This window comes from Antechinus flavipes, chromosome 2 (genome assembly GCF_016432865.1).
Source record: "Antechinus flavipes isolate AdamAnt ecotype Samford, QLD, Australia chromosome 2, AdamAnt_v2, whole genome shotgun sequence".
Lineage (NCBI taxonomy): Eukaryota > Metazoa > Chordata > Mammalia > Dasyuromorphia > Dasyuridae > Antechinus > Antechinus flavipes.
Window position 1 is genome coordinate 370744935 of NC_067399.1, and position 22361 is coordinate 370767295.

Consider the following 22361-nt stretch of genomic DNA (forward strand, 5'->3'; position numbering starts at 1 on the left):
TTAACAGAAAGCTCTCAAAAGAATTGTAATCTACTAATAAATGTATAAAAATGTTCTAAATTATTGAGAATAGATATATAAATCGGAACATCCCTGAACTTATACCTCAGATAACTATCTTTTTAACACCTGTGTCCTAGCAATTCTCTCTGTGTGAATCATGGGACATCATAGTGTCAGAAGAATCAACATCATAACTTTCCAAATAATGAAAAGTTGTATGATGGATATACGTAGGTCATATGTTACCAGTGATGACTTGCATTTAAAAACTGTTTTGAAAGAAAAAAGTTATTATTGAAAAAGCTAGAGGGCTGGTTATGTAGTGAGAATGAGGGACAACCTGTATATTATGCTGATCTTTTATCACATATTAAAAGACTTGGAGCAAAGTCTCCCATTCATTTCATAGTAGATGCTTTCTGAAAGATTTCAATGAGGATAAAGACAGCAGTTTCATAGGATAAGAAAGCATGGATGGATTGCATTCTATATAATGTTGAAATAAGCTTCAATATGGATGATATTTAGGTCCTTTTAAATATCAAAGGTGAAGACATATGAAACATCAACTGTTTTCTGCATTCTTTTTTAAAACTTAAACTTTGTAAAAATTTTACTCAGCTACTGCTTGGTGAACAATAAATTGTTTTTATGATCCTAGATTAAGGATCATTTAAAAAAAAAAAGCATGTGTAAAAGACTGTACATCCTCTTTCATGATGTGTTTAGAAAAGCTTTTCTAAATTAGGCAAGTAGAATGAGAGCCCTCATTTTACAAATCTTGAGAAACTAGCCCCTTCTCCACAACTACCTGTACTTCAAAGCTTAATTTATTAACAACTTTCACTAACTCCACCTCAAAAAAAAAAAAACAAAAACAATTTAAAAACCATCTAAAGACTAATCCTTCCCCTCTCTCCTCTTTCTCTCTCTTTCTCTCTCTCACTCTCATTCTCTCTCTCTCTCTCTCTCTCTCTCACTCACACACACACACACACACACACACACATACCCCATGTCTTAGTTCTGTACAGCATTAATTTCACACATATTGTGTTGTATATTTAGGAAATGATTTACAGTTACCTGTTGCTTTAAGGTTTATATCTAACCTGGGATTCACTTTAATAGGTGACTTAGTTAGAAGCATGGCCATCAAATACTTAAAATAACAACTCCATTAAACGTTGAGGCTATTTGAGAATTTTTGGCAGTATCATAATGACTTTTATCATAGTTTGGAAAATACCCTCTTTTTTATAGTGATTTTTTTTTAAAGTAAATTATCTGAAAATTAATGACTTAAGAATTCTCTAATTACTACTTTTAAATCATGTCATTCTTTTAAGTCATGATTGCTTTAAATATGAATTGATCTTTTATTGGTTTTTTGTTTTGTTTTTTGCAATTAGTAATTACTTCAGTATATTGACATTTTCAGCAGATGAATCATAACTTAAAATCACATTTGCGAATTCAGAACGGTTTTTCTTACATGTTAGTCATAGTTTTAATGTGTTTTTTTAACTTATACTTTGGGGGTGGGGGATCAGGGAATCAGAGGAAGGGAAATTGAAAGGTAGGGGAAGTGAAAGATTTCTTAAGATACTTGAGGTAAGTGAGAATTTTATAGTGAAATTATCAAGTACTTTATAATGTACTTTATAAAGTACTCTTAATGAAATATCCTTTTTAGTCTCTTTTTCTGTGATTCCCTGAAAATTTTAGTGCTAAAAAAAAATCCTAACTTTGCACTTGTATTTATCTGTTAACATTTCAGTAACTGTGCTATTATCATCAGTCTTTTTTTTTTTTTGATCATTTAAACTGAAGTTCATATAGCACAATTCTTTCCAACATTTAATTATGATAACGAGTAGCATGATATGCCTAATTGGGGAGCAGTATTGTTTTTTGTACTAAATCAGACACTGAGATCGATGACTGTGCTTTGGATTTCTGGCCTTGGGTTATTCCTATTTTGGACTAAAATAATTATTTTTAATTAATTGAATTCTTTCCTTTTTAAGAACAATACCCAAGACTAATCTTAAACATTTTTTTTAAGCTAATGATGGAAACTGGTCAGCATCAAAACAAAACTCAAACGCTTCAGTAAAACCAATTCAAACAGCTAATGTGGAATGGAAGGAATCAAGCATGGATGGGGCTTTCAAGCAAGTAACAATATCAAGCCAACCTCTCCCCTTATCAGCAGTAGCAAGCACTGAAAAGCTGGTATGCTGGTTTTCATTTTTACATGCTGAGCTAATAATCTTGTAACATGTTTTAATTGATCTTTTTTTCCTATTGGAAGAAAAAATTTCCCTGGCATTGTCTGTATGTCAGAATATTAATTTCTATGTTCTTTCATGGCACCAAAAACTATTTTGTTTGGGGATGATTGACAAATCATGTTTCACTAGTTCTGTAGTTTTCATTGTCAGAGTATTTCTCCAGTAGACTTGTCTTATTTCTTAAAATAAATAGCTCTTTATGAAGAGGCAGTGTGGTATAGTGGAGAGGATGTAAGGTTAATCTAGTTTTGGCATTCACATTCAACAGATGTTGAATCAGACTCAAAGAGGTGAGTACAATTTTATTACTGCTCAGAACCTTGATTCAAATAAAACATAAAGGAAGAGGAAACATGACATAAAAATAACACACAATCAACAAATGCAGTGATCACTGTAACAGTAAAGACAACATAAAAAAACCAAACAAATAAACAACATTTAGCATCCCCACCTAGCGAAGCATCAGGACCTGAGTTTCTTGGCTCTGTAAACCTGAGTCACAGCCTTCAGGTTCCCAGGTAGAAGGTCCCAGGCAAGGTGTCCCTTCCTGGGGGAGATTCCAAAGTGTCCACTCCACTACTAAATTTTTACAGGCTGAGAACAAAGAAGGCACCATGCTAGGTATTCTCGTTTGCTATGTGACAAAGCTATTTGAGATAAAGCAGCCTTTCCAGGTACAGGGTGTTCCATCTCAAGAGACCCACCAAGGAGAATATTTGTCCATTCCTTTAGGATGACTGAGTTTACTCAGGGAATTGGCCAAGTTTCCAGAGCAAACACAGGTCAACAATAAAGGAAGCTCATTAATTAATACATTTCTTTTCCCTTTTATTAAGTCATAATGCCAGTATGTTAGACCACTGTTTAGTAGTCAGTGATCCCCTAATAACTTCATTTAATGAATTGTCAAAACAAAACAATACTGTATTCAATCTTTTCTCTTTTCACCAACAATATTGGGTCTGTGCGATAGAATCTCTTTATTTTTGACTTACATATGTATTATTAGTATTTCTGGGTAACAAACTGACTTGGTATTGTTTAAAATCTTGGTTTCCTAATCTTTTTACTTGTGATAGGTGGAAAAAGTGTTTAATTTTTAAACACACACCATTTCATCCTCTCCCTTTCTCTTTGAAATCTAAATTTAGGGCATTGATATTGGAAAAGCATCACCCTCTATTCCGGGTACAAGTAAACAGTTGCCTCCGAACTATGGAACGTATCCAAGCCCTGTTCCTTTGGGGCCAGGCTCCACAAATTCTTTGGAACGGAGAAAAGATGGCAGCCTCCCCAGATCTGGCACAGGCGTAACGAATTGGCAGAAACCTGCTCCCCTACCCTCTTCAAGCAACATACACCAGCCTAGTTCTTCACAACAGATTCAGCAGAGGATTTCTGTACCTCCAAGTCCTACATATCAGCCAACTGGTCCTCCATTATTTCCATCTGGAGATGGCAGACCTGATCTCCCATTAACTGTGGCTATTAGACCGTTCTTGGCTGACAAAGGATCAAGGCCCCAGTCTCCCAGAAAAGGACCTCAGACAGTGAACTCAAGTTCCATTTATTCCATGTACCTTCAGCAAGCTACACCTCCTAAGAATTATCAACAGGCTGTGTATAATACTCTAAATAAGTCCGTTAAAGCAGGTAGATTGTATTCATATTATTTTTTCCTTGGTAGAAAAAAAATAGTTCTTAAATTTTTACAGTCAGCATCCCCATCTTAATATTTTGTTGTGTCATATGTTATTAAATGTTGAATAATTTTTAATTTTTTAAAATGCTAAATGACTGAGGTAGGTGAATTGGGAAGAAAGTACATTTAAAGCAGTCTTGCAAATTGATAATGAACAAATATATCTCATTATCTGATTTCTAGTCCATGCCAAGTCAGATGGACAAAGAGCCTTATGCTCCTGGAAAAGTGGGATTTAGAAACTTTCATCTTACTGTGAAGAAGTTCTAATATTTCAGCAGGAGTTTCCATCTTTGCATTTTTGAATGCTGAGACATTTTTGTATTTCGCTGCTACAGTGGCAGAGACAACTAGGATCAGTTCCCCAAGCAGAAAGTAATAGGGCCAGAGAGTTCTTCTTCCTTCTTTATTGGTGTGGGAGAGGCTTCTACCAGGGAGGAAAGGAGGCAAAAGAAGCCTTCTAAGACAAGAGCCACTTCTTGGATCAGGCGGTGAAGAAGGCATTGACTTGGATTTGGTTTACTTCATCTACCCAGTGAAAAACTGTATACTGAATTTCCAGTGCTTTAGGGATAAAAATGACATTTAAGGGCATTCAGAAGGAAGATTGCATATTGTTATTTGATAACACAAGTCCATAGTGTGGGAGGTCCAATGTAGGACTTGATAAGATATTCTAAGATGACTCTGGCTGGGAGTGGAGATAAGGTTTCTGAACTCTGAGGGTGAGGAAGCAGATTTAGTTATTAACTGGGCAACCAGAATAGTTGGTCCAGCTCAAGAATCTAGGGTATCACTGGGAACCAAAGTTTTCACAAGACCAGGTATGTCAACAGGGTAATTCTTCCATTGATCCTTAAATGAATAGTGCCCACAGGTTTTTGTGGCATTTTTCTGAGGGAAGAGTTCTGGCACAGGCTAGGATTTTCAGAAGCAGCTGTTAGAGGTTTATTTTATTTTATTTTTCCTTTTTAGATCCCCTTCATGCATTAAAATCAAATTTTAGTGGGTTTTTTTGGGGGGGAGGGCAGATGGAGGTTTTTTTGCAAGATAATTAGGGTTAAGTGACTTACACAGGGTCACACTGCTAGAAATTATTAGGTGTCTGAGGTTAGATCTGACTCTAGGGCAGGCACTTTATTCCCCATGCCATCTAGTTGCCCCCAAATTGGATTTTGTTTACATTCAGCTTTCCCCAAACACATTGGTTATGTGATACAGTAGTTGAGCTCTCTTTTCTCTCTCTCTCTCTTTGTGATTTTCTTGGTATAGGGTTCTCCAGTGAGGAAACTGCTTTAATTATTACAAACTGGCACTTACCCTGCAACTTTTAGACTTAAAGAGTTTCTTTGACACTGAGAGATTGACCCTAGATAGTTTTAAAAAAATTTTTAAGCTGTAAGTGCGATTTCGTTGGTATAGAGTAGAACTTCTCCTGGCAATAGCATGTCTGCAACTTTATAGTCCTTGAGAAGTGAGCATTTCTCCTCTTTAGTAGTGACTCCACATGGTGTGTACATGATGGGTACAGTGTCACTTGAAATGCCCTTCACCTTGCTTCTTGTTTCCTTCAGTTTATGGGAAGCCTGTTTTGCCGTCTGGCTCCACTTCTCCTTCACCGTTGCCATTTCTTTATGGGCCTTTGTCTTCAAACACGTCACAGCCACAGCCTCCTTCTGAACTTACTGAGAAAGATCAGGAACAAGAAAATGTCCCACCATCTGGTGAAAACAGTAATGTGGAAAACATCCCTCGACCCCTTAGTCCCACCAAACTCACCCCTATTGTCCATTCACCTCTTCGATACCAGAGTGATGCAGATCTGGAAGCTCTGAGAAGGAAACTGGCTAATGCCCCTAGACCCTTAAAAAAACGCAGTTCCATCACAGAGCCAGAAGGTCCTAGTGGACCAAATATCCAGAAATTGCTGTATCAGCGCTTCAACACCCTCGCTGGTGGGATGGAAAGTGCACCTTTCTATCAACCGAGCAACTCACAAGACTTCATAGGCACCTTGGCAGATGTTGATAATGGGAATACAAATACCAATGGAAATCTAGAAGAACCTGTTCCTGCACAGCCTACAGCTCCTCCCCCTGAAGAACCTCCGCCATCATCAGATGCCAATGATAACGAATTACCATCCCCTGAAACTGAGGAACTGATTAGCACTGAAACTATCATCCAGAGCCCAGAGACTGCGGAAGATAACAACAACAACGTGGCTGTGTTCCCAGCAGGTGAACAGGAGCCACGCCCCACTGGGGAGGCCAGTTCTCCCAGAGAAGAAGAGGCTCCTCCTCCCCTGGTACCTCCCCCAGCTGGTCTTCTAGTCCCCGTGACAACGATGGTGAGTGACCTGCAAGGGTGGTCTTCAAGAGAGCCCTGGCCTCTCGGGTCCCATGGGACACATCCTGCTCCTGGGGAAGACAAATTTCAGCCAGGAAGTTCAGTTCCATTCACCAAATGATTATTAAAGGCCCTGTGCTAGATACTAGAGTACTAAGACAGTAAAGAGACAAGCTGTGCCCCCAAGGAGCTTAAATTTTGCTGAGGGATTCAGCATGTACATATATAAGTAGGAAGTGATTGGAAGAAGTAAATATAATTAGTATCTGGGGAAAAATGACATGACAGCTACCATGATGTAGGTTGCTGAGGATTCTGAGAGGCAGAAATGAGGAAGTCATTTGAGCCATGGGGAATGGCCAGGACCAATTAACATGTACATGGAAGATGGAAAGTTAAGTTCTATTTTGGCAGGAATGTAGGGTGTGATGTGAGAAAAATTTGGAAAAGCAGACTTGAGCCAGATTGTGGAGAGCCTTAGATGTCAAGCTAAAAAGTTTATATTTTATCCTAAAGGCATTGAAACCATTTAAGATTTTTGAGGAGCATGTGTAGGAAGGATGGAGAGTAGTGACAGTTTGATCTTTTTCCAGTAGCCACCCACTTTCTTTGATGACTTTGAGGATGGCCTTAAGAGAGGAAAAAATTGGACATAGGAAAACTTTGCAAAGTTCCAGCATGAGGTCTTTACCAGGATGGGACAAGTAAAGAATAACTTTAAGGTTTTGAACCTCGTTTATTGGAAGTGTGCTCTTAATGGAAACTGGGAAGTTTTGGAGAAAGGACAGATTGAGATGGGATATAGAATTTATTTTGTTTTGGATATATTGTATTTAAGATACTTGTGGGAAAGCTTGAGGATATTTGAAGACACTTGGCAAAGAAAATGAGAGAATGAGTCCAGGGATGGTCTGCTAAAGAAAATAGAAGGGGGATTGGAGCAAGCACAAGGTCAGCAAATTGCTTTCCAGTTCTACGTCTTTTCTCAAAAGAAGGGGCAGCTCCATGATGCATAAGAGACTTTATGATTTTAAAATTCTAAAACTTATCCTTGGTGGTCTCCTGTTCTTCTGGTACTGGTGTTCAGTAAGCCATCTATTTATTAAAAATACATACACTCATTTATTAATGATCCTTTCAGCTTTAAATCCCTTAATTTAAAATTTACTAATTGTCACATATAGTAGGTCATAGAAATTTTAAAAATAGGGACTTTTGGGGTCCAAGGAGATTGAAATCAGAGCCTCAGCCAGTTAGTCGGTATGAGTTTGAGGGAAAAGTGGGAAAGATGTCTGCAGCTCAAGCAGAGAGAGGAGAAAAGTATGACAAGTATAAAAGTGGGGACAACAAAGGCATTGCCGTCAAAACGTCTGGGGCAGTTTTGTTAGAATCCTCCAGGTTGGCTACAAGATGGAATATCTACTAGGGAATGAATCAGGAATAGAAAAAGTAAGACTGGGTAGAGTTATGTAGAGATTCTTGATTATCAAGAAAAGTATCTGGATTTAATCCAGGTAGGCAGGGTTTAAAATCTAGGACAAGAGCTTTGTATAGAAAAGATGAAATGATGGACCTGAATTCTTGAAGAGTAATTTTTGCATGACCTCACGGCAGAAAGAGGGAAGGGCAAGATTCCTATCGAGAAGCTGTTTAGTAGTCTAAGGTGGTGATAGGGGGAAAGGGAAAAGTGAAAAGTGGAAAGGGAGGGTACTGATGGGAGAGAGATTATGGATGTAGAATTGGGAGGTAACTGATGGAATATGATGGGTGAGAGGGAGGAGTCCAATCATCTTAGTGTTTCCAGTTCCATGAGCTTGTAGAAGTTGTTTTCCAAAACACTGAAGACTTTATTAACAAAAGTTGAATCAAAACATATGCTTTCTTCACAGCAAATTAAACGTACTAACCTGAAGAAACCAAATTCTGAACGGACTGGTCATGGACTGAGAGTAAAGTTTAATCCTTTGGCTTTGCTCTTGGATGCATCTTTGGAAGGGGAATTTGATCTGGTACAAAGGATAATCTATGAGGTGAGCCTCTAAGCATTAAGAGCCTGTTGTTATTCTGGGGACAGTGAGAAAAGGATCTTTGTGCCTTTACAACAAACATCATTTCTCTTAGGTAGAAGATCCCAGCAAGCCTAATGATGAAGGTATCACTCCTTTACATAACGCAGTGTGTGCTGGCCACCACCACATTGTCAAGTTCCTGCTTGATTTTGGTGTTAATGTGAATGCAGCTGACAGTGACGGATGGTAAGAATATTTGCTTTTTTATTCCATATAGAACTCTTAACTGCATCGATTTTTAAAGTTGACTGCTCAAGATTTTCCTTAAAGAGGAAAGCATGAGTCATATTACAGTGGGAGACTGATAAGAACATCAGATTTTTGGTCAAAAGAGAGATTGAATCCTTCTTCTGCTTCTTGCAGACTCTATGATTTTGTGTCACTTAGCCCTTCTGAACTTGAGTTTCCATAATTTATAAAATGAAAGTTTAAGTGATATTGCTAAGCTGCCATTAACTAATAGTGTAAGCTGCTATATAAGTAAATTACTGTTATTAATAATTTCTGTCAACACCTATTTCAAAACTCTTTACTTAGCATTTCTGGAAAAAAATTTCTCTTAAGATTATCTTGAATAGTTTGCTAATAGGTTCCATGCCATAAAAATTAATTGTAATTTTGATAAAATGTAGGTAAAGTACAAACAAGGATTATTGACGATATTATCTTAGAATTTCAAAGGGACCTTTCTTTGTTTCATCCTACAAGAAACTGAGGACCAGAGAGAGGGAATGATAATTAATGATAAGGAGATTTAGCTTGTATGTCAAATATGCCTCGTTTCATATATACACATCCATTTATTTGTTCACTTACTTTGTTCTCTCTGCATGTGAAAATATCTGCTTTGCTTTCCCATCATCTATCTTGTTTCTCTTCCTCTGATTTCAGGACGCCTCTACACTGTGCAGCTTCATGCAACAGTGTCCACCTTTGCAAACAGCTGGTGGAAAGTGGAGCAGCAATTTTTGCTTCAACTATCAGTGACATCGAAACTGCAGCCGACAAGTGTGAAGAGATGGAAGAAGGCTATATTCAGTGCTCCCAGTTTTTGTATGGTAAGGTCCTTGTGTGTATGTAGTTAGGGAAAGGCAGGGCTGAGAGAGACAGACACAGCATATGTGTAAAACCTTGTAGACATGTTTTCGGTGTCATTGAGTCAAGCAAGCACATTAACTTTCTCCTCAAGTTAACAAGATTCTTTAAGTCTTATAGGACTTTTCCTATTTATCTTAGGAAGGTCACTGTGAAAGGAACTAAATACTACAGGGAAAGAGGGCTCCATGGACTTCCACAGCCACCAGAGTGCTCAGTAAACAAACAAAGGTTATGAACCCCAACTCTGAGGAGGGGAAACAGTGCAGTTGTGCTCACAGCTCCCATCTAGAGTAGCACCATCTTGGGATTGCTGTGATTGTCAGCTTTTGCAATCATACTTGTAGAAGCAAAACAATGACTTTTATTTCATTGATAGACCCCGAATATAAATGCTTTCAGCTCCTCTTCCCCCTCCCACCCCTCTGGAAAACATAGACCATTTATGTCTAGGGCTGAGAAAAAAACAATAGGCTAAGAGGTAGGGCAGAAAGGGAAGGATCCAAAAGTAAATAAAGCACAGCCTGTGCTCTTAAAGAACTACATACATACTAAATATGGGAAGAAAAGTTCTTGGCTTATAAATATTTAGGACTCACACCAAGGGCGACAGACATTCTAGTAAAGATATTGGAGCTTTTAACATGACAAAAGTAGTCCTAATTCTCCTCCTTGATAAAGGATAATTCCAGTTTAATGTCATGTGCTACCTTTCCTTATGATCCTTACTGCCTGTGAACAGTGGTACAACCCTTATAATTTTTTTTTCTTTTAGAAAGTTAGATCTTAGATTTTGGCTACTTCAGCCTGATACTTTAGAACAGTGATACATTGTTGTCATAATTTCAGTGGGGCATCTGTGAATGGTCTACCATTTTGTTAAAATTTAGGAAAGCCCATTATCCTTGAGTACTTCTTATCTGCTCATTATTTATGAATATATTACTCATTATTTAAGTCTTCCTGAAATCTGGACTGCTCATTTATGGGTATTATGTGTGACTCCCTTAAACCTTCATCTCTTGAGCAGATTCATTCAGTAGTCTGAATATATAAGACCGTGTGTCTCGGATACTCTTGCCTTTTATTGAACACTTATTTTTTGATGACAGGTGTCCAGGAAAAGCTGGGCGTGATGAACAAAGGAGTGGTATATGCACTTTGGGATTATGAAGCTCAGAACAGTGATGAGTTGTCATTCCATGAAGGGGATGCCATAACTATCCTGAGGCGTAAAGATGACAATGAAACTGAATGGTGGTGGGCTCGCCTTGGGGAAAGAGAAGGTTATGTGCCTAAAAACCTACTAGGGGTATGTGTCTTACTGTATAGTCTTCCTTTTCCTATAGTATTCTCTGTCCCAAAGGCTGTTAACATTCATGTGATAAACATTAGATGCATTTATTGTTAGATTGTGAGGGGAATTTAGCAAATTATGGGAAGACACTTTCTAGACACAGTTATAAGAAAGCCTTAAGAAAGAGAACTGAGATGTTTTCATTTTTCAGTTTTATTATAAAAATGGCCTTTGCCTTTTATATGATTGGCATTTTATTGTTACTTTTAGATATGTGTATGTCCTCCTCCTGCCACCTTTTTACACAAAGCAAATAATGATTGTATCTGATGATGTGTACATTCTAGCCTACTAGTCTGTCCCCTGCCTTTCTGTGAGACTATTTTGTTATCTCTTAAAAAACTCTTGTTACCCTTAATTCAGGATTGTTTCCTTTTAGGAAGAGAATGGGCAGGTTAGTCACTTTAATTACCTAATTTTAAATCAACATTGAGAATGTTAGACTTAATCACAGCTCCATTTTTTGTTAATGTGCTTGTCTTTCAGCAGCTTCTCCAATATTAACGACTACCATTTTTCAGATTTATTTTTCCCATTTTTCAAGATATTTAATGGAAAGAGTTTTTTTTTCTTATGAAGTTTCTTGACTTATCTCCACTGATTTGTTTCTGCAAAAATTTTTGAATTTAACATGATTCAGATTGTCTTTGTCCCAAAATCACCTTCTTATTTAATGATTATAAATTCTTTCTTAATTAAGCCTTAGTAGTAGTGAAAGGTATGCAAACACACCTATCTGATGATATATACTTTCTGTTCTAAAAAGTTTTTCCCTTGTTAAAAAATTAAAAGGTGATCTTTTACATTCAAATCACATCTACTTGGAAAGTATTACATTATACTTTTCAATAGAGATATGGGATAAAACTAATTTTTGCGCAGTTGCTCTTTTGCATTTTTCAATACTTATCGTCCAGTAAGAAATTCTTTGACTTCATACATGTTATGTTCTAATCTAAACATTGAATAGGCTGCTGTTTTTTATTCCGTTTGGCTCTTTCCATTCAATTCTGATCTCTTTTTCTAGTCCTGAGTTTTTAGCTTGGACGATTAATGCTTTATTACAGTTAGTTTTAGGCCTGGTAATATACCTAAGTGCAGAGCAATAGTGTCCAAAAGTTTTGGGTGATGTGGGGGAGGGTATGTTCAATCAGAGTAGGGACTGCTTTTAATTTTTTGGAAAGGGTATATGACTGTCCTGAGGTCCCTTAAAAGCACTTGTTAGTAATGTCATTTCCCACTTTTATGACAGTTGGCTCAATTGAATTTTCTTTCTTTTTAGTTATATCCACGAATCAAACCTAGACAGCGAACCTTAGCTTGAACCTAGGGAGCAGTGCTGTTTTACCATTGCCAGAAGTCACTGAAGACCTATCCTATCAAGAGAATTGAAGTTGGAGAACTCTCATTTTAATGGTGCTCTCATTAGCAGAAGAAACATCTGCAGTTTGTAAGTGAGGCCCTTCCTTCTAAATCTGCCAGCATCCATGCATGGTACTTATATGTCCACTAATTCTGTATTTTGCCAATTACACCATGTCAAAATAAACAAAAGGCCTTCAAAACGATCACCCCCTGTTGCCAATAGAAATCCCATAAACTAGTTAGTTGCCAAAAATTAAATCATATACATGTAAAGAATTTCTTACATCAAAAAGTGTTCTAGAAATATCAGGTGATAGTCATTACTCAGAATTGAGAAAAGGCATTTGTGTACCCTCGGCATGACTGGAAAATTGCCCTAGGGGCTTTGAGGCCAACACATTTGGCTTTATTTATAACAAATGATTCCTTCAAAGCCATTGAAAATGGAGTTTTGGGCATTCAAAGAGTGGTTATGAAGTCTTAGAAAGTTCCCTATAGCTTCACGTGTTGTGTTTCTAACCCCTAATTAGTCTCCATTTTGCTTAATTCTAATGCCAGCAAATAATTTTTTAAATGGTTTTAAACACATTCTTTCCCTGTTAACTACATAAGACAGATTCCTGCAAACTATTTGCCAAGTCAGAAGCTTTCTATTGTAAAAACGCTTTCCCTGTTTACTTTTTCTCTCCCCACTACTCCCATCATCTTTTTATTTACCAAAGGATTTTTTATGGGAATTTGTCAGTGTTAATTACAAAATGTGGGTGTTCTGCATCTAGATTTTGATATCCTATTTTCATTTTTGTTGTGGGTCTGCAAGAGGATGTCATTCACTTCCATTATTGATTTATTTAAGTCTTTGTATTTCTTTGAGACCTCTGGTATAAAGAAGCTTTAAAAAAAAAGGTTTAAATGTATGATTTAATTTATTTGAAGAGCCTAACCTAAGTAGGTTCCCTCACTTCCTGAGTTGACCAAGTTTGTTTATAAAACCTTCACTGATTGATATGTGTTTCTTAATACTAAAAGTTTAAATTTGTTCTAAAATCTAAAAGCAGTCAGTAACACTGGAACTAAAGTCAAATTAAGTCAAGATTTAAATAGATGGGAATAAAATAGTTGAGCAGAGTCAGAGCTTGTGTAAGTGACTAAGGGAAGCTGTGATAGTTGAAGGAGTGAACTAACACTGGGAACGTAACTCAGTGGCAGCATTATAGTGAAAAAAGGAAATGAATCTATGAGGTGGAAATTCTAGACAAGGGTAAAAAGATGGGAGCATTGAGCCAAGAGGACAGTTGCTATGGTTCTCAGTAGTCTTATATCTAAAATGGGCCAGTTATGCAATAATGTTGTCCACTATTTTGTAGATAAGAAAGAGGAAACTAAAGCACTTCACTGGAATTTGAATTATAATGTATATGCTTTTGTATACCAAAAGTATTTTTTTTATTTTATCTTTTGAGTTGTAGCCATGTTAAAAATGTTTCTCATTAAAGTGTAGGATTTTTTTCCATGTATAAGTCTTATGTATAATTTATATATGTATATCTCTCTCTATATATATCTCTCTATAAAAAGTCAATGCAGTGCTGTAACTGAGTACATTTTAGCATTATTTGTGTATATATATATACATATATATATATATATATATTGTGGTGATGGAAAGTAAAAGGATATTGTTCAAAAAAACTTGCTGTATGAATGTGACAGAATCACTATTTCTAAAAGAGCTTTGATAATTAATGCTAATTCTGATGTAAATGTGCACAAATAAACTATGGTTACCCCTGACTTGGGTCTAAATGTGTCTATATATCCGTTCTCTTGAAATGGAAAAATATCTCTGAAGCCTGTTCTAACTCTTTGAGCCAGGAATTTCTTCTATACTATTTTCCGACAAATGGGGCAGTTTTTTCTCTTAGAGCTGATTTTTGATTGTTATCCCAGATATTTCCATTACAAAGTTTAGACTTAGATTACTAAAATCTGGGTTGTAATCTCAGTTCTACTATTAACTACCTATATTTTTGTCACTGAATCACCTCCCATTTCTGGACTTTCGCTTTCTCATTGGTAAATTAAGATTGTACTGAAGATCTGCAGGTTACAAGACAAAAATGGAGCATCGCTATTAATTTTTCAAAATAGTTTTTAATCATGTTTTATGCACAAATTGCTGTACAATCATTTTAATCAAGTGAAAAGTACAAAACCTGGACCATAAAAGCTACAAACTTTCAGTAAGACGTATCAAAAGTTTGTTTGGGTCCAATTAGTGACATCATAAAAGAAGAACATTATATAAAACAATCTAAGGCAGGTTCTATTGGCAATGAATAGCTCAACATCAGGATATTTCACCTCCAAATACAAAGGAAAAATCCTGATTTATCCCATAACAATGCAAAAAAGTACATTGAAATGACCTACTAGTAAGTATCCTATAAGTAAACCCAGTATATATTATAAAACATGGTATAGATTATACTAAAAATACCTGATAGTTTAAACAGTAGTATGGGGTCAGATTCTTTTCCAGCCCATAATAAGTACCAATGAAATAAAGTATACAAAGTCAGACGTGAAGCTGTATTTAAAGCATTAATAAACTGTATACATATTGCACTAGATCAATGAACACTTAGGTTTTTCCAAACACTTTTTGATTGCATTTCCCAGCACTTACAGAATTAATCAGCTGTGAACATATAGGGAGTTTCATAGAGCTTCTCAAATACTTCCATGATTATTGGTCCCGGGATTCATATAGGAGTTTGGCTGCCTATATTGTAATGAAAGAAGAATAAAGACTATGTTTAATAGCTAACTCCTAGGTCAGGAACATCAGAAGCAAGAAAGGCAAAACTAAACGTTTGTAAATATATTTCTCTTCACACTCTGGGGGTACAGCAACCAAACCAAAGATCTATTTAATATAAAGTAGAAAATTAGCTGTCTTAACCAATCTGGGTCATATGTAGAAACTCAGACTATTCATATATAACTGAACTGACTTAGGCAACGTTTTACTTTCTACCTACACACAAAGTTCTTGGTCAGTAAAAATGGAGATAAAACACTATGACGTGTTATCAGTGAAGGAAAAATGCTTATGAACATGTGATCTTTCTTTTACAAGTCCTTGTAGATTTGGGACTAGTGACTCGGCTATCTTTAGAACAACTTAATTGACAAAAATAAAAGTACAACAATTGCTACTTGTGGTTTTCTGAAAACATTTTAAGTTCCATTTCTTCTCTCTCTTGGGTGTGTGAGGCAAATGGGGTTAAGTGATTTGCCCAGGGTACACTAGGAAGTGTTAAGTGTCTGAAGCTGAATTTGAACTCAGATCCTCCTGACTTCAAGGCCAATGCTCTATCCACTGCACCATGTGGCTGCCCTCCACTCCACTTCCTTTTGAAATGAATATAGAAATGCTTGTTTTTACTGAATAAGAGCCTTCCGAGATCAACTGGATCCACTCTGCATTTTTTAAAACCAATAGAGACCTGGGACCTTGCTCTTATCATTTAAAGCCTGGATTGTCCTGACTCAATGAATTTTCAAGTAGCCTATTTCTTTGTAAGCAAGACACTCAATTAGGGTGGGCAACTGTCTTGTTTCATCTGGTGACATAACAGCAGAATGGAAGGACTGTTTACTCTGCCCGTCTTTCAGCTATTCAACTGTTGCTGTTTCTGATTTATTCCAACATGTGCCACTTTCCTCTGACACCCAAATGACTTAAGCTCTTACTAGGTGGAAGATTTCTTAATCCTTGTCTCCTAATTAAACAGCAATGAGTAAGTGACAACTATCTTTGCTTTGGAAAATCCCCTTTATATTAAGCAGAAATTATATTAAATATTATATTAAACTAGGAAAGTGCAATTTTAGCCAAAAATAATTTTTTGGGGGGAGGGGAAGTGCTTTAGTATTATTATTAGTCTTATTCTTGTAACATAACTTTTCCCAAGAGACTTTGTATAACCCTCTTAAACCTTCTATTGGGTACCACCTAGCCAGCTGATAGGAAAGTGAATGCTTTACAAAGTACCTTATGCATGGCTGCTAACCAGGTGGCTGACTGCTTTTTGTTAGAGTTTGAGTCTTCACTGGCAGTGAACTTCATCTGGGTTACATCCTGAGCCCCTGGTTCCTTGTATTGAAGAAGCATACCAGTGGCTCGAGTATTGCCTCCTGAAAAAGAAGATAAAAGGCCTTCTCTTAATTGACATCTGTTAAGTAAGGAGCCCCTTTTTCTGAGGAGCAAATACTTAACTCAAGGCAGTACGTCAGTATGCCTGTCCTCTTACCTGTTCAAGGTATTTACTTAAATGCTGAATTTGCTCCTTCTACAGAACACCAAGGCCTTACTTCATGCTACTTTTAAAAAAACATGGTTTGCTCTTCTAAAAAAGTGTCTTTACCAGGCCATGACGTTTCTTAAGTAGTAAAAGATATCTGATAATAGCTATGAAACTTTTTGCTAACACACAAATGAACTTGTATTTTATTTCACTGGAAGTCCTCAACTACCTAAGCTTCTAATCTGATGAGCCATTCCCTTTGACATGGACAAATGTTAGCATTCTTGTTTTTTGTACAATCGTTTCTGGATTTAGGATAGTTTAAAGCTGGCAGCTCCATTCTTCCCTGCTCTCTAGCAATTAGTAATTTTAGGGTGAGTAGGACACAAAAGTTACTTAGATAGATTAAGCTTCTGAAGTTAAGACACTTCTTTAAAACCCACAAGATGAAACAGGTGCCCTTTTAGGGTTAAAGGAATTGGACCATATATTCTTTTTCCATGGCTGATGGCTTGGATATTGGGAACTAATCCAAAATGCAGAACTGTGAAGCCAAATGTCACTAGAAAAGAAGGTATTCTGTGGTAATTAAAAAAGCTATCATCTTGGGCCACATTCCAGGAATAAGGAAAGCCTTAGGCAGGCCTCCCGTGGCATGCTGTGCTAAATTTTCGGTGCCACACTTTAAAACATTAATAAGCTGAAGAATATGAAGAAGGCATGATGCTGAAGGACAGTGAGTGTATGTCATATAAGGATCAAAGTCTGAAAAAAAGACAAGAAACAGGACCACTATTTTTAAGTCTATGAAGTATTATCATTATGTAAGTATTATTTTTGTTTCATTCAGTCAGGCAGAGCCAGGGGCTCTGGATGGAAACGGTATAAGCAAATAAAGCTTGATACAGAAAAAATGATATAGGAATATTCAGGGGGCAGAGCCAAGATGGTGGAGAGTAGAAAGGAATATCCAAAAAGTGGAATGGGTTGCTTTCAAAGGGGTTCAGTCCCCTCTCCTCCATCTTATTTTGCTTTTTGTGGCAGAACCTCTCTCTCCCACTGGCCAATTCCCTAAGCTTCAGCATACAAAAAAAAAAAAAAAACTACAACCTTGGGGGCAGAACAGATGGCTGCAAAGTAGCTGGAATAATAATAATAACATTTTTGCTGCGTGCAATAAACTCTCCAGAATTAGACTGAAATGTTAGTTCCATTAACAATATTACTGAGTATTATTAGAAACCTGAGGCAGAGAGCAAAGATAGGAAGAAAGCAATAGAAAGAAACCTGTCTTCTTGAGTCAGGAGAATGCCCTCTCTCCTGTGTATCTTTTTATTTTATTTTTTAAAATTTTTACTTCTCTGGGAAAAGTTCTCTTAGGAATTTTTTTCTGGCTATATGGATTTTTGTTGCCCTCAAAAACTGGTTTTAAAGAGTCAGAAATCAAGACAACTACTTCTGGATTCTCTTTTTTTCTTCTGACAGAAAACAAAACATAATAACCAAATCTCAACCTGATAGTAGATAAATGCATTTAGACCAGAAGTCCTTGCTTTTACATGTGTTCTTAGAAAAGTTCTATGAAGAAAAATTTTTACATATTTCTAATTAGGACATTTATAACAGGAATTCCAAGGTGCCCTTCTTTTTGAGGAAAAAAAAAAAACTAATATATCTTATCAATGTGAATTTTGTAAATTGGGTTTGTTTGGAAGAAGATGCATATAAACATAGTAATTAAAATAGCCACCAGATGGTGCTAGTACCTACTTCTAAAACATGGATTCCAGCTGTGTGTCTCAGTCCTACATGTACAGAACTTAGCACAATGGACAAATTTCTCCCATACTGCTGACTCTTGCTTTCCTTCTCTGGAAAATGAAGGTATGAATTCTGGCTCTTATATTTATTTGCCCCAAGCCCTGAGCCAAGCCTTCCTTTCCACCATCCTGTCTCTAGTTCCATTTCCCAATTTTGATGTAAAGATAGAAAGGAAAAAAAGGGGAGGGGGGACAAATCTTGCATCCATAGCCTCTCCATTTTTTTCCTACAGTTCACCCAGAGGATACTAGTAAAGGCGGAAGCTTCCTACTTAAGTTAGAGGACATTTTGGAAAAAGTCACAGAGCCCTGTTAAGACTTTTCTTTTCTGATGTGTGAAGGTGTTGGATAAGATAATCTCTAAAATGTCTTTCAGTCATAGGTGATCCTGTGACCTGTCCAAAACACTAGTGTTCCTCTTTTGGGTTCAACAGCTAGGATCTTAATTTGTAGTGCAGGGCCTCAAAAGACAAAGGAACACAAGAAAGTTGTGATGGGAGGAAAAATCTAGATGAAAAAAGTGGGAGGAAAAGGAATGAGGGTCCATGATGAGCTACTCTGGACAGCAGAGAACACCACAGGGTAAAATGGATGAGGCAGTCATGGAACTGTTCAACACAATATAGCCTAAAACAGGACCTTGCAAAGGGTAAATATTCAACAAGCATTTTTGGAAAAATAAATGAATCAAATGTTTTAAGTTCCATTATTTCTAAATAATGTAGATATAACCTTCTCAAGTATTCAAAGAAGGGAATTAAAGTGTAATTGCACACAGAACTTTTATAGGAATCATCCATAGTAAACAGAAGGAAGGAAGTGGGGTTGGGGAAGAGGGGAGGGGATCACAAAAGCATGCTGTGGGGACGGAGGCTCACATTAACAGTGCTGACCTTCAGTAATGTGTTGACTCTCCAGGAGGCTGGTATAAGTGTGAATATCTTTTTCTACATCAAGAAGATAGGCAGGCAGTGAAGAAGAAAGAGTAATCAAGAGACCCATCAGAAAACAGAAAGCAAGGTTGGTTAAGTTACATGAATTTGTTTGACCTACCCATTTCACAAGTCCCAAATGCTAACAATTTTCAAGTAAAAAGGGGCATAAAATTAGGAATAAAATACAAATGGGAAAAGATTCATATCTAATCAAATATTATCCAAATATAGGAGGAAAATAGATAAAAGGAATGTTACAAATTCAGGCCTCAATTCAGAAATCCCATTATAAGTCAAAGCCGCCTTCTTGAGGAATGAGGGCCTGATGCCTTTAGAGCTCCAATCACAATTTTAATTGAATAGAAAATGAAATAGAACATCAAAGGACTTAGTCAAAGGAAAAATCAATATAGAAGTACTTTGGTGTTTGCAAACTGAACAGATCAATAGAATCCATGGAAGCCTGTATTTTTTCTCCCTTAAAACTGCAATGACTTTAACACCTATCCATATTTTAATTTGTTATTTAATGCCTTTTAAAGGGCAGGAATAAAAAGATCAATTTTTATTCAAAGATGTGAATTCTATAAACATTAACAAATCCTGTTCCATTAGCAGTTTGAAATTAACATTTACCTCCAGGAGTAAAGCCCTCGGTAAGTATCTGAACAGTTGAAATTTGAGCAATTTCAATTTCATAATGGCTATCTCCATCCAGAAATAGGTATCTGCAGAAAATAAAATACAAAGTTTTCCAAATCAAGCTAATTTTCTTTATATTCATATAGCAGATACAGACGTGAAGATTACCTGTTTTTAGGAGTACTTCTAAGTAACAAGATTCTACTCCAAAGTAGAATGCAGCCCAATACCGGTTAGGGATAAGAAACCTATGGTATGAATGACCTTTCTGTATGATCATCTAATAATGTGATTTTAGTAATACAGTGAGTCTTGGGCTCCTTGGAGTAATATTTGGTTTTGAATGAAATAAGTTTCTTTACAGCAAATAACTGTTATGTCTGAAGGAGCCAAATTAGCTATTCCGAAGAGCTTTGTAGGCCATGTTCTCATTGCAAGAGGCTTTAACACATGGAGACAGCTGGTTAAAATACTAATAAATATTACTCGCTATTGCCTTCCAAATCTGCTCTTTCTAACTTGCCTCACTCAATAGTATTATGATAACTTGCATTTCCATAACGTGTTTCAGAACAAAACACATTTTCTTCATTGCTATTTTCTGAGACAAGTAGTCTTAAGTGTTATCTTCCCTATGGTCTATGAAAAAAACTCCAACAAATTGAGGCTCAAAAAATCATTGTCAATCCTTTTGCCAATCATTATCCCCACACTATCTTTAAAAAATTTTCCCCTCAATAATCTTCTCAAACCCAATTTTCCATTTTCTTATTCTTTGTTGCATCAAGACAACACAAATAAGTGCATTGCATCAATAAGTGAAGATAAAGGAGGCTGGAAACCAATGAATACGTGTGTGTAGGCAAGATCAGGAGACTTAATTCTGTACAGCAACTCGGAAACATCTGGTATTTTAGCATATAGTCGGTGACATCCTTAGACCAGAACTAACCTCACCATTTGACGAATATGTTGCCTAAATGTTATATATTCTTAGAGCAGGAAAGTTACATAAATTAGGAAGCAAGTTAAAGTACTTCTAGAATTCACAGAAGAGATAGTATAGTGTAGTGGTGAGAAAGCATTGAAGAGTCAGAAACTTAAATAAGGCCCTACTTCCACTGAGAACTGGCAAAGCATGTCACCTCAGCTTTGGTTTTCTAAACTAAAATGAGCTAATACTACTAGTATTACCTACCTAATAAGATTGTTGCAAACTTTAAACTTTGTATAAAATGAATATTATTGCCCAATAATTTCTTCACAATCACTTTATTAAAGGTAGCAGCACATAAGTATTCTAACCATTTTAAAAGAAGCTGAGATTCAGAGAAATGACCCCAAGGTCACAGAGCTGGTAATAAATGTCAGAACTAGAACTTGAATCCAGGGCTTCTGACTTAAAACTCTTTATGCCAGAGCCTCAATATTCTCATCTAATTTGGAACTGAGTGGATTGGACAAGAGGATACAGAACATTTCACAAGCTCTAAAGACAGCAATATTTCTTACCTCTGATTATTAGAAAGACGACACACCATTAATTCAGATTCTTCTGATGTTCCTAGTGTTACACAGAAAGTAGCTCCTTGAAACAGAAAGAAATTTAAGAGAAAATACTTATACGCTTATTAGCTTTTTTTTTTTGTCAGGCAAAAGGAAAATCTATATCCCCAGTTACTTTTGTATAAATAGATATCCTATTAAATGTTCATTTTAAAACAGTTCTTTTACTTTATAAGCTATCTGATAAAGCAACAAAATAAAATTAAAGGTTTTAGGAAAACAATATTTAATATTTGACAAATGTTAAAAATTGGTTTTATTTTTTATTTTTACATTATCTGTATTTTCCAAAATATCTCTTCCCTCCCACACAGAGCTATCCTTTATAAATCATAGGAATGTACTGGTAGTTACATTCATTAAGCAGCTCTTATATGCCATGCACATGCTATTGGTGGTGCACTCATTGAGCACCTACTATATGCCATGCACTATGTGTCAGGAGATGACGATACAAAAACTTCTGTTCTAATAATCTTTATAACAAAGAATCGTAAAGAGGAAAAAAAATAGTTCAGCAAAAATAATCATGTCAACCAAGTCTTCTCTAATATGTTTTATTCCACTGCTAGTCCTCCACTTCTGCAAAGATGGTAAGGAGATATCTTCTCATGGTTATTATAATTTCACAGCATCCGATTCTAATTTTTTTGTTATTCTTTCCAGTTACAATATTTTAGTCATTGTGTATATTTTCTTCCTGTTTCTGCTTACTTCCCTTTATATCAATTCATAAGTCTTCCCATGCTTCTTTGCATTTATCACTTTTTACAGTACTGAAATACTGTATATATCACTAGCCATTTCCTCAATCAATAGAAATTTTGAGATCTTTATTACTATAA

General features: G+C 36.3%; 2 protein-coding genes across 4 annotated transcripts in view; one reads left to right on the top strand and one right to left on the bottom strand.

Annotated features, from left to right (window-relative positions):
• PPP1R13B (protein phosphatase 1 regulatory subunit 13B) overlaps positions 1-14034 on the top strand; it is a 119701-nt gene extending 105667 nt beyond the window's left edge. For both annotated transcript variants that reach the window (XM_051978279.1, XM_051978280.1), the window contains exons 10-17: positions 2072-2241; positions 3455-3956; positions 5580-6355; positions 8244-8384; positions 8476-8609; positions 9315-9481; positions 10631-10830; positions 12158-14034. In XM_051978279.1, coding sequence (XP_051834239.1) covers positions 2072-2241; positions 3455-3956; positions 5580-6355; positions 8244-8384; positions 8476-8609; positions 9315-9481; positions 10631-10830; positions 12158-12199 — 2132 coding nt within the window. In that variant the 3' untranslated portion in view covers positions 12200-14034. The remainder of the gene's footprint in view (positions 1-2071; positions 2242-3454; positions 3957-5579; positions 6356-8243; positions 8385-8475; positions 8610-9314; positions 9482-10630; positions 10831-12157) is intronic.
• Positions 14035-14374: 340 nt separating this feature from the next.
• Positions 14375-22361, bottom strand: part of ZFYVE21 (zinc finger FYVE-type containing 21) — a 30009-nt gene continuing 22022 nt past the window's right edge. The window contains exons 4-8 of one of the 2 annotated variants that reach the window (XM_051978295.1): positions 21463-21538; positions 19945-20036; positions 19267-19320; positions 16301-16443; positions 14375-15025 (exon numbers count right to left, since the gene is read on the bottom strand). In XM_051978295.1, the coding sequence (XP_051834255.1) occupies positions 14990-15025; positions 16301-16443; positions 19267-19320; positions 19945-20036; positions 21463-21538 (401 nt within the window). In that variant the 3' untranslated portion in view covers positions 14375-14989. The remainder of the gene's footprint in view (positions 15026-16300; positions 16444-19266; positions 19321-19944; positions 20037-21462; positions 21539-22361) is intronic. The other variant, XM_051978296.1, reaches the window with a different exon arrangement.